The 16,339-nt window shown below is 39.0% G+C and overlaps 1 protein-coding gene across 1 annotated transcript in view; it reads left to right on the top strand.

Annotated features, from left to right (window-relative positions):
* The window catches only part of LOC115276725 (phospholipid-transporting ATPase FetA-like), a 106,399-nt gene that overhangs the window by 69,951 nt on the left and 20,109 nt on the right, over nucleotides 1–16,339 (top strand). Inside the window, exons 12-15 of the mRNA XM_029920812.1 lie at nucleotides 994–1,190; nucleotides 5,298–5,506; nucleotides 7,807–7,850; nucleotides 15,281–15,446. Coding sequence (XP_029776672.1) covers nucleotides 994–1,190; nucleotides 5,298–5,506; nucleotides 7,807–7,850; nucleotides 15,281–15,446 — 616 coding nt within the window. The remainder of the gene's footprint in view (nucleotides 1–993; nucleotides 1,191–5,297; nucleotides 5,507–7,806; nucleotides 7,851–15,280; nucleotides 15,447–16,339) is intronic.

Here is a 16,339-nt window from a genome sequence, read left to right as displayed (position 1 = left end):
AAGAATGAAATATGGCCATTTGTAGCAAAGTAGATGGACCTTGAGGGTGTCATGCTAAGTGAAATAAGTCAGGCAGAGAAGGACAGATACCATATGTTTGCACTCATAGGTCTAACAGGAGAAACCCAACAGAGGACCATAGGGAGGGGAAGGGTTTGGAAAGAGAGTTGGGGAGAGCGAGGGACACAAATCATGAGAAAACAAACCGAGGGCTGAAGGGGGAGGGGGAGGGGGAAGGGGGGGTGATAGGCATGGAGGGGGGCACTTGTGGGAAGAAGCACTGGGTGTTATATGGAAACCAATTTGACTGTAAACTATTATTAAAATAATTTTTAAAAAGATGTATATGTTTATATATATGTAGGTATGTATATAGTAGAATATTACTTCATCATCAAAAAGAATGAAATATTGCCATTTGCAATAATATGGATGGAGCCAAAGTGCATTATGCTAAGTGAAATAAATCATTCAGAGAAAGACAAAATACCGTATGATTTCACTCATATGTGGAATTTAAGAAACAAAACAGAAATGAACATTTGCAGGGGGCCTGAGGAGAGAGAGGGAAACAAACCGTTAAGAGATTCTTAGCAAGTAAAAACAGACTAAGTAAGGGTTGCTGGAGGGAGGTGGGTGAGAGATGGGCTAGATGGGTGACGGATATTAAGGAGGGCACTTGTTATGATGAGTACAGGGTGTTGTATGTAAGTGATGAATCACTGTATTCTATTCCTGAAACTGATATTGCACTGCATGTTAACTAACAAGAATTTAAATAAAAAGTTGAAAAGAAAAAAAGATTCCAAGGATAGCTTCTGCTGGGCTTTCTTTTCTGTCCTGTGTACTACTGCCTCGAGCCTGTGAACTACAGGGCCCCCTGCCCTCCGAGAAGAGAGAGAAGCTTTGTTGAGAGCTAAGTCTCCAAAAGCAGATATGAAGTAGCACATGCCTTAGACGAAATGTTAATTTAGTTCTGTTTCTGATTTCCAGATTTTCCTGTTTTTAGGCGGCATGTGCTTTATCCTAGCAATTGGGCACGGTATTTGGGAAAACAAGAAAGGCTACTACTTCCAGAATTATCTGCCATGGAAAGAATATGTCCCTTCATCAGCTGTCTCTGCCATCCCTATATTCTGGTCCTACTTTATTATTCTCAACACTATGGTGCCCATTTCCCTTTATGTCAGGTAAGCTTCTTTGGCCACTTTGTTTCGTAGGGGGAGGAGCTGACTTTATACATCCTGCCTAACTCCCCAACTAGAGTGTGAATGTTTAGAAAGCATAAACTGTATGCTCTTTAACTCTTTACTTTCCACAGTGCCAGTGTACAAAACACTCTGAGAAATGTCTAGAGATTGTATTAGTACTTCCATATCCAAAATAGTGTACTAAATACTATATGAGTTACACAAAGAGAAAATCATCTCTGCCCTCAAATAGCTTATAATGTAACTAAATAAGGCATAGAAACACATGCAATAATTGAAAAAAATGCACACAAATTTGGTGATGCTGAAGCACAAGTCACTCCTAGTTAATCAATGAGATAGGTTCCAAACATTCATTTTTTTAATGTATTGTTTTAATTTACATCCAAGTTAGTTAGCATATAGTGCCACAATGATTTCAGGAGTAGATTCCTTCATGCTGCTTACCCATTTAGCCCATACCCCCTCCCACAACCCCTCTAGTAACCCTCTGTTTGTTATTCATATTTAGGAGTCTCTTATGTTTTGTCCCCCTCCCTGTTTTTGTATTATTTTTGCTTTCTTTCCTTCTGTTCATCTGTTTTGTATCTTAAAGTCCTTATGAGTGAAGTCATATGATATATGTCTTTCTCTGACTAATTTCGCTTAGTGTAATACCCTGTAGTTCTCCACATGGTTGCAAATGGCAAGATTTCATTCTTTCTGATTGCCATGTAATACTCCATGGTGTATATATACCACACCTTCTTTATCCATTCATCCATCGATGGACATTTGGGCTCTTTCCATACTTAGGCTATTGTCGATAGTGCTGCTGTAAACACTGGGGTGCATGTGCCCCTTTGAAACAGCACACCTGTGTCCTTTGGATAAATACCTAGTAGTGCAATTGCTGTGTCACAGGGTAGTTCTATTTTTAATTGTTTGAGGATCCTCCATACTGTTTTCCAGAGTAGCCACACCAGTTTGCATTCCCACCAGCAGTGCAAAAGAGATCCTCTTTCTCCACATCCTTGCCAACATCTGTTGTTGACTGAGTTGTTAATGTTAGCCATTCTGACAGGAGTGAGGTGGTATCTCATTGTGGTGTTGATTTGTATTTCCGTGATGAGGAGTGATGTTGAGCATTTTTTCATGTGTTGGTTGGCCATTTGAATGCCTTCTTTTGAGAAGTGTGTATTCATGTGTTTTGCCCATTTCTTCACCGGATTATTTGTTTTTTGGGTGTTAAGTTTGATAAGTTCTTTGTAGATCCAAACATTCATGTGTAAATCAGTTCATCAGAACTCACAATTTGTTTTCCAACAGAAACAATATGGCAAATGGTCTTATAGGTGTAATTATGACGTTACGTTCTGGTTTCTAAAAGTTGTAGATGAGCAGAAGGATGTTTCCTTCTCCATTTCATGGACAAAAATTTGAAATAGGTAAAATAAGCCTTTACTCTGATCTCCTCTTTCTGTTTTCATCATTCCCTTTCACATACACACACCCAAGCACATTTTGCATCTTCCTTTCCAGGTTTCCTAAACCCTGCACTGTGACATTCCAATCTGAAAAGCACCGTGTATGACCAAATTATCTTATTAATTTAATATTTATTGGGTACCTGCTATGTGCCAAGCACTATATTAGGTGCTAGAAATAGAAACCTAAATAATAAGACAGCCTTTTCTATAGATAAGTTTACAACATAGCCATGGAAACAGACACTTAAATAATTTTGGTACAATATGGAAAATGATGTAATAGAAATATATACAGGAGGGCTCTAGGAGACTAGAAAAGGAATGGGTTGGTTCTGCCTGGAGAGGCTGGGGGGAGTTACCGAAAAAGTAATAATCAAACAGGTATTTGAGGAAAGAGTAGAAATTCACCACACAGAAAATAGCAAAACACTATTGCAAACAGAAAAATCAGCATGTACAGAGGTTTGGTGTTTTTTAAAAGCTTGATCTGGTCATAGAATAGTGAGTAGCCTAGGCTAAAGTGTTAGATGATAATTCAGTATCAGAGCCAGGAGAACCTTAAATGCCAGGCCAAGGAGTTTGGACTTTTTAAAATGTTTATTTATTTACTTTTGAGAGAGAGAAAGGGGCGGGGGAAGAGAGAGAGAGAAAGAGTGAGCGAGCATACAAGCATGGGAAGGACAGAGAGAAAGAGGGAGACACAGAATCCGAAGCAGACTCCAGGCTTTGAGCTGTCAGTGTAGAACCTGATGTGGGGCTCGAACTTATGAACTGTGGGATTGTGACCTGAGCCAAAGTTGGACACATAAGCAACTGAGCCACCCAGGTGACTCCCAAGGAGTTTGGATTTTATCCTAAAAGCACCAAAGATTTTTCTAAGGAAAGAAATGATATGATTAAATGTTTGGGTTTAGAAAAATAGCTATGTTGGTTGGTATGGCAAAGGAGGGGAGGGATCAAGATTCAGTGCTTGAAGACCTGTAGTAGAGTCACTAATGTGGGCTACAGTACTCCTTCCTCACCTGAAATTAAAAAAATCCATGTTGCCCAATGCAGCTGTCTTTGAGAAGTGACCAAAACTAACACACGTTAAGCATGAATGGTAATAGAAAGGAGACCCCTTAAAAATCTTAACTATTTTAAAATTGTTTTAAACTCAAATGTAACAGGAGAGTGCACACAGCATACACCAGAAACCCTTCCTGAAATGCCAGGCCCTGGACAATGTATGGCCCCTTTTTAATATAGCATTACTCTCTGGGGTAGGAAACATAACAAGCTTTTAAAATATGCAAAAGACAGAAACTAAACCAAAATGACAAGATGGATGAATTCTCCCCAAAAGAAAGGTCAAGAAGAAATCACAGCCAGGGACTTGCCCAAAACAGATTTAAGCAATAAATTTGAGCAAGAATTTAGAATAACAGTCATAAAACTACTAGCTGGGCTTCAAAAACAAACAAACAAACAAAAAAAACAAAAAAAATAAATAAATAAAATTGTTTTATGTTCATTTATTTTTGAAGGAGAGAGAGAGAGAGAATAAGTGGGGAAGGGGCAGAAAGAGATGGGAGACACAGAATCTGAAGCAGGCTCCAGGTGCTGAGCTGTCAGCACAGAACCCGACGCGCGGCTCGAACTCACAATCCGTGAGATCATGACCTGAGCTGAAGTCAGATGCCCTACTGACTGACCCACCCAGGCACCCCAAATCTTAACTTCTTAAATTTTTTTAATGTTTTTATTTATTTTTGAGAAAGAGAGACAGCATGAGCAGGGGAGGGTCAGAGAGAGGAGGAGTCACAGGATTTGAAGACAGGCTCCAGGCTCTGAGCTAGCTGTCAGCACAGAGCCCAACGCAGGGCTCAAACCCATGAACCATGAGATCATGACCTGAGCCAAAGTCAGAAGCCAGACATTTAACCAACTGAACCACCCAGGAGCCCCACCAAATCTTAACTTTTTAAATGAAGATGCTTGTTAACCATAATGAATCCATAATTTGAACAGAAGAGAAATGTGATAAAGGCAATAGGGAAACTTCAGGTAAAGTGAAGAGGACACTATTAGGGGGAGAAGGGACACAACAGGCAGATTGCCACTGCCAGGAAATTTATCAGGTCAGCTTCTATAACCTGTTTCTGATTTTCACAGATCCTTCCCTTCTTCCGAAACAAAGAAGTTTCTGAGTGTTTCAAATTTCTCTTCCTTGCCAGTGGATTTACATGACAGTCACAGTAATCCTTTAATTAAACCTAAGCAGCCTTTTATTAGGTGTTTCTTAATTCTATCAGACCTTGTACTACTGCAAAAGTTCAAAAAATTTTTTGTTACTTTTCCTGAATATGTTGTGGAAGAAGAAAAAGTAAAAGGGGGTCATGCCTCAGCAAAATTAATGAAGTATATCTGGGTCTAGATGGTAAAGCACGGAGTGATAATGGTCAAGATCAGATTTGCATTGGTTGGCTGGTGGGAATGTCCTTCAGAATCCATGGTAGGTTCCCAAGGAGGATACTCTGATCTTCAGATGCTGGCCCCAATTGGCTAAGAGGGAAATGAGGATTATGTATTTGGTATGTTCTAACCCAGGACCCTTCTTTTCTCGCTTTCTCCATAGTGTTGAGATAATAAGATTGGGCAACAGTTGCTATATCAACTGGGATCGGAAGATGTTTTATGCACCACATAACTCACCAGCACATGCTCGCACCACCACCCTTAACGAGGAGCTTGGCCAGGTCAAATATGTGTTCTCTGACAAAACAGGAACCCTGACTCAGAACATCATGGTTTTTAATAAGTGTTCTATTAATGGGATAGTCTATGGTATGCATATCTTCCTGCTTTCTCTGAGTCCTGGGGAAATTCTGCTTTGCAGATTGTTTTGAAGAATAATGTTCCTCTAATTCTGTATGCCTCTGAAATTCACATTTATCTCTTATTCTCATAACCTTCTATATTCACTAAGCAAATATCACCTACTCCTTTCAGTTGCTTACCAAAAAGCATTTATTTAACACCTTATAGACGTAATCCATTGTGTTGGATATTGGAAATAACAAAATGTACAAGACTTAATTTCTGTCCTCAAGGAATTCCGAATGTCTTGACAGTGTCAGTTCACTCCCATATTTTTTTTTTTAATTTTTTTTTAATTTATTTTTGAGAGACAGAGAAAGACAGTATGAGCAGGGGAGGGTCAGAGAGAGAGGGAGACACAGAATCTGAAACAGGCTCCAGGCACTGAGCTAGCCCGAAGCCGGACACTTAACCGACTGAGCCACCCAGGTGCCCCTCACTCCCATATTAAATCACACAGAGAAACCAGCATATTGTTGAAGCTACTAATCTCCTGATTCCCCCTCAGACCCATAAGCAGTCCTGCAAAGGATAGTTAGGTTCATCAGGGTCCCCAGTGCCCAAGTCCTCATTCACTTCATGCCTTAAACCTAAGCTTATTTTTCCGACAGGGTTAAGTTCTCAGGTATGTGAAAATTCATGCCCAGTGTACTAATTACATGAGGAAGGCAATTACATCTAAAAAGAACATTTCTGTTCTGGGGTGATGAAAAGCTTTGAAACTAGAGAGATGTGTAGTGTACAACATTGTGAATGCATTAAATGCCCCTGAATTATATACTTTTAAGTGGCTAATTATATGTTATGTGTCTTTCATCTCAATTAAAAAACAGTTAAAAATTTAAGATGAAAAATTAAGATTACGATTTTTTTTAAAGCTACTATTTCCTATTATCCCTACCAAACAAGTTTTCCTATGCATAAACTCTAAAAGCCTAATTTTAGATGAGTTGATTTGGGTGAGGATCTTAATTTTCTGTCTCATTATAAGACCTGATGTGATACACTGGGTAAGGTTGAAAGGGCCATAGGTGTTTCTTTTCTTTTCTTTTTTCTTTTTTTTTTTTAGTGTTTATTTACTTTTGAGAGAGATAATGAGCAGGGGAAGGACAGAGAGAGGGAGAGGGAGAGGGAGAGAGAGAGAGAGAGAGAGAGAGAGAGAGGGAGGGAGGGAGAGAGAGAATCTCAAGCAGACTCCACAATGTCTGAAGACTGACATGGAGCTCGAACCCATAAACCATGAGATCATGACCTGAGTCAAAATCAAGAGTCAAACACTTAACTGACTGAGCCACCCAGGTGCTCCAAAAGGGCCATGGGTGTCTCTATGCTTGACATTGGACTGTCTTCCACTGCCATTTTGTATGTACTATCTGCTGGCCAAGAATGCTAAACATTCTTGCACTATTTTCATATCTCTTCTAGGTAACTTTTCTGACTGGAGTGCTTCCAAGATCCAGTGACTAACTTCCAGCCTCCCCTCACTTGCACTTAAGGGAGAGAAATTGGGGCCCAAGCAAATAACTTCTTCTTACGATTAGCTTGGGGAGCAGAGCTTACTGGGGTACTAAGAGTTAGGTGGCCTGAGGGGATCCAAGGCAGCTTGATTGGAAGTCTAGGATAATAGAATCACAAGCAACAAGCTGTTAACCTTCCTTTAAATTACCATATGACCCTATAAGTCTATTCCTAGGTGTATTCCCCTCAAAAAATGGAAAATAGGGATTCAAACAGATAGATACATGCTGGCATTCATTGCAGCATTATTCACCAATAGCCCAGAAGTAAAAACAACCATATTCCCGTCAACAGATGAATGGATAAACAAATTGTGCTATGTCCATTCAAAGGAATATTACTCGGTCATAAAAAGTAATGAGGTTCTGACACATGCTACAATATGAATGATTCTTGAAAACTTTATGCCAAGTGAAATAAGCCAAACAAAAAAGGAAATAGTGAATGATTCTACTTATGTTAATCATCTAGAATAGGCATATTTATAAAAATAAAAAGTAGAGGTCACCAGGTGCTAGGAATAGGGAGGAATTGGGGAGTTTAGGATGGTAAAAAAATGTTTAGAAATATATAATGGTGATTGTTGTACCACATTGTCAATATGATTAATGCCACTGAATTTTACACTAAAAGATGGTTAAATTTTTATGTTGCATGTATTTTATCATAGCAAAAAATATATATATATTTTTTTTTTAACCTTTCTTTAAAACCCTTCCCAAATCTCTGCTCTCTTTACTTACCAATAGGTCGTGTCTATGACAAAAAGGGAATGAAGGTGGAAGTCCCTGAGGTGAGTGACTAGTTACCTGTGAAATGCATGAGAGCTGATGCCGTGCTGCACAGCAGCATCTTTGACACAAATTGAGAGTCCCTTAGCCCCTGATATAGGAAAGTTTTTATTGGCCCCATAATGTCAGAAAGCATTATAAATGACCTATGTCTATTTGAGGGAATTCGGGTTTTTGTTTTAAAATGAAAATAACTTTCTTCATTTTTTTTCTATTTAAAAAATAGTCGGGGTGCCTGAGTGGCTCAGTTGGTTAAGTGGCCAACTTCAGTTCTGAGCATGATCTCACGGTTTGTGGGTTCAAGCCCTACATCAGGCTCTGTGCTGACCGCTCAGAGCCTGGAGCCTGCTTCTGATTCTGTGTCTCCCTCTCTCTCTGAACATCCCCCACTCATGCTCTGTATCTCTCTCTCTCAAAAATAAATAAACGTTAAAAAAATTTTAATAGTCTATCCTCATATTTTAAAAAGTCCTATCAAGGCACCTGGGTGGATCAGTTGGTTGAGCCATCTGCCTTTGGGTCAGGTCATGATCTCACTGTTCATGAGTTAAAAGCCCCACATAGAGCTCAAGCTCCTTGCTGTCATTGCAGAACTCTCTTTGGGTCCCACTCTATCAGTGCCTCTCCCTGACTCATGCTCTCTTTCTCCAAAATAAATTTTTAAAAATCCAATCAACAATAAACTACTTTAAAAAATCCAATCAATACAGAAGTGTATCAAAAAGAGAGTTAAAATCATCCAATCTTCTTTAGAAAACCAATGTAAAATTTGGGGGTATATTCTTTCACATGTTTTTCGTGTGTGTGTATATGCACACACATATACATCAAGATCTAATGATAGACATATGGATGGATGGAAGGAATGGAGGGAGAGAGGAAAGAGAAAAAAGGAAGGAAGGGAAAAAAATGAAAAGGAAGGAAAGAGGAAGCATCATAGCATGTATGCTATTTTCAGCTTCCTTTTTATTCACTTGACATTATATTGTAGTCCCCTTTCCGTGTCAGTAAATTTAGGTCCACATCATCATTTTGAATGAGTGGCATATCCCTTTGTATTAGTGTACCTTAATTTATTTAACCAATTTCCTAGTTTTATTCCATTTTCTTTTGTTATTATAAATAGCATTGTGGTAAGCATCCTGGTACATACAGTTTTGTCTCTTCTTCTGATAATTATTTCCTTCAAATAAAGTCCTAGAAGTGAAACTGATTGGTCAAAGGGTAGCCACAGTTTTAACACATTTAATATTGCCATATTGCTCTCTAGATGGATTGCATCAATTTATCATCCCACCAAAAATATATAATAATTCTTTTTTCTCATATCCTTATCAGTACTGAGTATTAATAATTTTTTAATATTTAGAAACTTAATTGGTTAAAAGTGGCATCTCATGTTCTTTATCTGTCTTTGATTACTAATCAGATTAAATCATTTTTAGGTGCTTATTTTCCTTCCCCTTCCCACTTGATTGCCTGTTCATAGTTATTTTCTCAGTTGTCCATTCATATTCTTTGCCCTTTTTTTCTTATTAAAAAGTGCTTTTTATGTGGTAAAAATAACAACACTTGCTTTGGCACATACATTATAGTTACTTTCCCTGTTTCTGTCTTTGGTTTTTATAATTTTTTTCTCTGTAGAAGTTTCTAATGTATGTAATCAAATCTGTCATGTCAGTCTTTTTCCTTTATAGCTTCAGTATTTGTGACATACCCAATAGTCGTATCCCACACAATTATAAAAATATCTTCCTATTCATTCTTCCTATTTCTAGCTGGTTCATTTTTTACTATTTCCTCTAGTATTGGATCACAGCTTTTGTGAGGGCTGTCTCTGTTACCTTCATGGTACTCCTCACCCTATCCCTTTCCTTCTATACCTAAGTCCAAACCCTTAGCCACCTGACTTATTTACCAGATAGCTAACTCTAGCTCCCAACTACTTTCTCACCCTTATCCATCCAAAGAGACTGAGAATGGGAAAGAAAATCTACTTTTTTTTTTCGCCTTAAATCCTCTTATAGAGACTCTAAAAATGACTTTGGCAATAAAAACAAAATTATACCTTATAGGGAATAAACTGTTGTTCTGGAATTCCTTTCCCCTACCTCTTGCTTCCACTACTGATTAACCATAACGTGTTCCACTGGATCACTGGAATCTTTGTTCTCTTGTAAACAAGCTTACCTACAGCCTCATCTCTTCATAAAAAATGCTTTATTCTCCTGCCTTGATTGACTTTCCCTGAGAACATCACTTTTCCTCCATCTCTCCTATTCTACATACCAAAAGCCCAAGTGTATTGTCTTCATTATCCTGTGCCACTTTTAAACCATCACTCTTTCTTCTTCATATAATTTTTCCTCATGTGATGCTTATGACTCTGGCAGTGCCCCTCCTTAACTCTTCCTGTGATTGACATCTGTGACTTCTTCACCTCATTCACTGAGGACTTTGAAAATTGGCTCCTATTCTTCCTCTCTACCCAATCCCTACTGTCATCTTCAGTGATACTGACTACTTTGTAGGTGATCTCCCACCATGGATGCTTTCAGATGTCTGAAAATATATGTCTTTCAGATGACCTCTAATACTCAAAAAATCTTAATCACCCTTTTCCATGTCACTATTTAGAATTTTAATACTCTGAAATTGCAAACTCTCTCATCATGATCTCTGATCACATACCTTATTCCTTGTCTCTCTTGGTACTTGACTTCTGCTGTGTATGCCTGCTTTCTTATCTTCAGAAGACTTATAAACCCTCAGTTCTCCTTTTCTCCAAGTCTGTCAATCCCCCATGACTTTACTTCCTATCCTTTCTTGCCCTCTGTCTGTACCCAAGATCATAAACATCCTCAATACCTTACTAGTCCTTTTTTTCTTTAATCACCCAGAAAATCTCAACCTTTAGTTAACCAGGCCATCTATCCTTCTCTGTACCTAATCTCAGAGTGCCAAACACTTTTTTGGAGATCACAAACTCATTAAAAATTCAGAAACTCCAATCTCTCCTAGGCTTCCAATATTACTTGGATAATTTTTTACTGATTTGTGATCAGTTTCACACTTAATTCTGCATGGTAGCTATTCTAGAATTCATCACCCTCAAGCCTTCTACCATAACCCCCAGTCTCCCCAGTATGCAGCAGAGGTAGCAGATACTGCCTTCAACTTTACTGAGAAAAATCCAAACTATCATCTAAATATCCTTTTCCATACATACATCAGAACACACCTTTACCCAGTTTCCTTCAGTCTCAAAAAAGGTAGCCTGTGTTCTTTCAATACTAATCTCTTTATATATTCTAGATTCCATCCTTTTCTACTTCTCAGGAACTTCAGTCAGTCCTGTGTTCTCTCTTTCTTAATATCTGAAAGTTATTCTTCTTATGTGATTATTTCCCTTCTGCTCAAGTTTTCCCTTTCTTTAAAAAATAATACTTAATACATCTGTACAATGGAACATTATTCAGCAGTAAAAATAAGTGAACTAACAAGCCACATACACAAAAGGAAGGACTTTAAATGCATATTGCTAAGTGAAAGAAGCTAATCTGAAAAGGCTACATACACACTATGATTCCAACTATATGACATTCTGGAAAAGGCAAAATAGTAAAGACAGTAAAAACATCAGTGGTTGCCAGGAGGTTGGGGAGAGGTAGAGAAAGAGGAAGCACAGGAGAGTTTTAGGGCAGTGAAACTATTCCGTGTGATGCTGTTATGGTGGATTAATTACAATATGTATGTGTCAAAACCCATAGAACTGTACGATGCAGAATTCTAATGTAAACTGTAGACTTTAGTTCATAATAACATATTAATATTGGTTTGTTGGTTGTAACAAATGTACTACACTAATGTGAGATATGCATAGAGGAAATCAGAGTAGAAAAGGAAGAGAGTATATGTGAACTCCTTGTATTCCTGTCCAAGTTTTCTGTAAACCTAAGACTATTCTAAAAAAGACTATTAATTTAAAATAAAATAGTTAAATAAAAGTTAAAATAACCCCTAAGCCCATTAACCAGAGGTAGCCACTAAAAATAAATTTTTATATTTTATTTTTATTCCTACTTTTTTTTAAAGTACTTAAAACCATTCCGGTATTACCCTCTAGTCATTTTCTGTCTACCATCAGTCCAAAATACTTACTGAGTGTCAACCATATGTCAGATTTTGAGTAAATGCAAAAGGTTAAGAAAACAAAAAAGACTTTTTCCCTACCTTCAAAGAATTGGCAGACTTGAGGAGCAGCCATGTAGGCAAACAGGCAATTACAGAGGCCTCTAACTCCTCACCTTTCTTTATTTCTTCAACCTGGTCTCTGTAATCAGATTCCGTCCTATGATATCCACTGAAACTACCCTAACCAAGCTTACTAATGACTGCCTTGCTGTTAAGTTCTTACTCAACTTCTCTGCAGATTTTGACACTTAAACTCCACTTTTTCTTAAAGTTTTCTAGTCCATTGGCTCCTGTTAAGTAACTCTTCTTGTTTTTCCTTCCTGTCTGCTTTTTCTCATCAACTTGGCCATAGGGGCTGATGTTCCCCAAGGCTCTATTATTGAACCTCATCCTCATCTGTATAGTCTCCCTGAATAATCTTAGGTATTTATATGGCTTTAGCCATTACATACTTACTGATGACCTCCAAATACATCAAATGAATCCTTTGGTAGCTCCCTCCCACCCATGGCCAAGGCTAAAGATATTCTATATAAACTATCTATAGCTGTGTCACAGCATCTCAAGGAGTTTCTTCAGTTGCCACCTCTGCTCTCCATTCTGATTCCACTTCCTCTCACCCAATATCCCCGTTTCCATCCTTTTATCTGGTACCTGGATTTGCCTTTCAACCTTTTTTAACTGGTTGTTTGGCTTTCAATTTCAAAATCATCCATGAATGCTACCTCTCAGATCATGGTATACTGCAGCTCCAAGCCAGCCCTGCCTCCCTGCTGTACCCAGCCAGGTACAGTGTTCTCAAATATTACTTGTCTGGAAGAGCAGATTAGAAACTAGCTCAGATCTCTTACCTAAGCTTCAAAACTATATATGCCTGCTTCCATTATTACCTGTTAGTCCTTCAAGTATCTCCAATTCAGTCCATCAAAAACCTCTTCCTGACAAGTATCCTATCTCAGTGAATAGTTTTATCATCTATCCAGGGGAAATGTAAAATTATTCTAAACTCTTTCCCTCTGTCACCCCTCATATCATATTGTATAATTCTAGCTCCCTATATTTTCAAGCCATCCCCTTACTTTAATATTTATTGTTACTATATAATTTCTCTTGTGAATTACTGAATGGTCTCCTGACTGGTCTCCCTGCTTCTCATCTTGCTAGTTCCAGTATATCCTCCATGATGCCACCAGAGGACTTTCTCTGACGCAAATCTCATTATGTCACTTTCCCTCTTTTTTTTAATGTTTATTTGTTTTAAATAGAGAAAGAGTGCTAGTGGTGGGGAGGCTCTGAGATGTTAGCACAGAGCCTGATCTGGGGTTCAGACTCACAAACTGCGAGATCATGACCTGAGTGAGGTCAGACACTGAACCAGCTGAGCTACCTAGGCACCCCTTATTATGTCACTTTGAGCAGAAAATTGCTATGATTCCCTATTGCATATGAGATGGCAGTGCAGGTCTACCTCTCCAGCTTTTCTCTCATCACTCACCAGCTTCCAGTTCAAAGAGTGTGTCAGTGTAAGAGCCCAGTTCTAGAAAAGCCTCAGGAGATGCTTTATGATGAATTATCTGAAATTACTGAAACCACAAACATCCCAGAGCTCACGGTTCTATGATTGGCCAGGTCTGGGGCTTGGCTCTGGACCTGACCATACTTTCGCACCACTGTGACAAAACTCCTTCTTGATGGGATATAAGAAAGAGCTAATATAGCTCACTAAAACTTCCCTTTCCCTGACATAGCACCAACCAGGACAGTTGTGTCTGTGTTTGACATATTGGGGCCCAGCACAGGAAGCACCACAACTACAAAGAACTGGAAAGTATCCTTGAGAGTCCTGGTATGGATTGGAGCAGTCTGTTACTAACATCACACTCCAGGATGGGGTAAAAGAGTCTCAGAGCCAAATCAGGTCAGAAAAAACGTTTACCCAAGGTGGCCACCAAAAGTCTAGCCAAAATGGAGAATGCGAGTCAATATCTAAAGGAGTTGGGAAAATGTTAGTGAATATTAGGTCCAAATATTGAGGTAAGGGCAATGACCACGAAGGTCAGAAGCAGGAAGGAACCAGGTATGCTGATAGATCAAATAAAATGGCTCAAAATTAAGTCTGTGATAAACAGGTATATACTGAAGCTTCCTTGTTATATGCCCTTGCCTCTATCTTGCAGTATTCATCTCTAGCCCCCTGTAGAGTTAAATAGAAATAATGCAACACAGTGATAATCACTGTACTTAGTTAGGACCCAGTTCCCTTCCTAGCCCCCAAAATCAGAGGACAGCCAGAAACAAAACTTTTTCCAGATACCATATATTAATATGGAGCAGTTACCTCCTCATAGTCTCAGGTTTGATTATCATGGATTTGGGACTTAGAAGCTCTCTGCTGTCAGCACGAAGCTCACTTTGGATCCCTCTCTCAGCCCCTCCCCTGTGCACTTGCTCTCTCTCTCTCTCTCTCTCTCACTCACTCACTCACTCAAAAATAAACATTAAAAAGAAGAAGTGGGGTGCCTGGGTGGCTCAGTCAAATAAGCACCTGACTTTGGCTTAGGTCATGATCTCACAGTTTATGGGTTTGAGCCTCACATCAGGCTTTCTGCTGTCAATACAGAACCTGCTTCAGATCATCTGTCTCTCTCACTCAACTCCTCCTCCAGCCTCTTTATGTCTCTCAAAAAGAAATAAACATAGGGGCACCTGGGTGGCTCAGTCAGTTGAGATCGACTTCAGCTCAGGTCATGATCTCACGGTTTGTGGGTTTGAGCCCCACATCGGGCTCTGTGCTGACCTCTAGCTCAGAGCCTGGAGCCTGCTTCAGATTCTGTGTCTCTTTCTCTGCCCCTCTCCTGTTCATGCTCTGTCTCTCAAAAATAGATAAATGTTAAAAAAAAAAAAAAAAGAAATAAACAAAAAAATTAGGTAAAAAATGAAGAAAAAGAAGAGTAGAGCCTGAAGATGGCCATTGATCATTTAGGGAAGAAAGGGAGCATGAAGGGTCTGCCAGGCAGTGCTCAGCTTATCTCCTGTGGAATGGATCTTTCCTGGTCCAAGTGACTGACAAGAGCTACAAAGACCTCAGAAACCAGCACAGAGTCTCCTCCATATATCTTGCTTTTCTCTTCCCATCTTACTAAGAGTTCTCATCACATTCCAGAAGCTTTCCCCAAATAGATCTTCTGTAAAGTGTCAGGCTGCTGCTGAGAAGTTTGTTCTGGCTTATATGTTCCAGGAAACAGAAAAGGTCGACTTTTCCTATAACAAACTGGCTGATCCTAAGTTTTCATTTTATGACGAGACTTTGGTGGAAGCAGTGAAAAAGGGAGACCACTGGGTGCACTTGTTTTTTCTCTCACTCTCATTGTGTCATACCGTGATGTCAGAAGAGAAAGTGGAAGGTGAGGAGGGGCCTGTGGCCTCATGGACTGAGAATATGTCATAGAACCTAGGATGACTATAAGTGGGTTTGGTTTGATATAATTTATAATGGCTTAATCTAAGAACTTCCTAATAAAGAGCATTGTCCAGCAATGGGATAGATAGAGAAGTAGTGAGCTTCTTATCACTAGATATTCAAGTAGAAGACAACTTCTTGGTCTTAAAGAAGATTCAGTCATTGGATAGGGGTCAAATGATGCTATCTAGGGAGCTTCCAATCTTGAAAGTCAGTAATGTTCTGTCACAGAATCTATCTGAATTGTCCCCAAGATCAGCCCCATTTTCTCTGGCAAGACTTCCTGAAGGAGGAGTTGAGTTGTCCTCTTGTTACTTCATAATTTCGAGTATCCCCACATAGCCTGGTTTCTTTAGCAATCAAATATGACTATGGCATCCATGAATTTACTCAAATCTCTTTTACAATGAATGAGAAATAACTGATTAAAAATTAAGAAGACCTTTTTTTGGTAACAAACAAGACTTTTGGCAACCAAATAAATCCTATCCTTTAAAGTCAATGTACCTTTAATGTAATACCCTTAATAATGCCTTATGTTTGAATATTTTTTTAATGTTTATTTATTTTGAGAGACAGAGTGTAAGTGGGGGAGGGGCAGAGAAAGAGGGAAGCACAGAATCTGAAGGAGTCTCCAGGCTCTGAACCATCAGTACAGAGCCTGATGCAGGGCCTGAACCCACGAGCTGTAAGATCATGTCGTGAGCCAAAGTCACACACTCAACTGACTGAGCCACCCAGGCTCCCCAGTAACATCTTCTATTTGTATTTTACTTTACAGTTTTACAAATTGCTTACATTTGTATTATCTCCCACAATCTTCACAACAGACCTCGT

Source organism: Suricata suricatta, chromosome 13 (assembly GCF_006229205.1).
Source record: "Suricata suricatta isolate VVHF042 chromosome 13, meerkat_22Aug2017_6uvM2_HiC, whole genome shotgun sequence".
Taxonomy (NCBI): domain Eukaryota; kingdom Metazoa; phylum Chordata; class Mammalia; order Carnivora; family Herpestidae; genus Suricata; species Suricata suricatta.
Note: the sequence above shows the minus strand (reverse complement) of the source record. Positions and strands in the feature narration are given on the sequence as shown.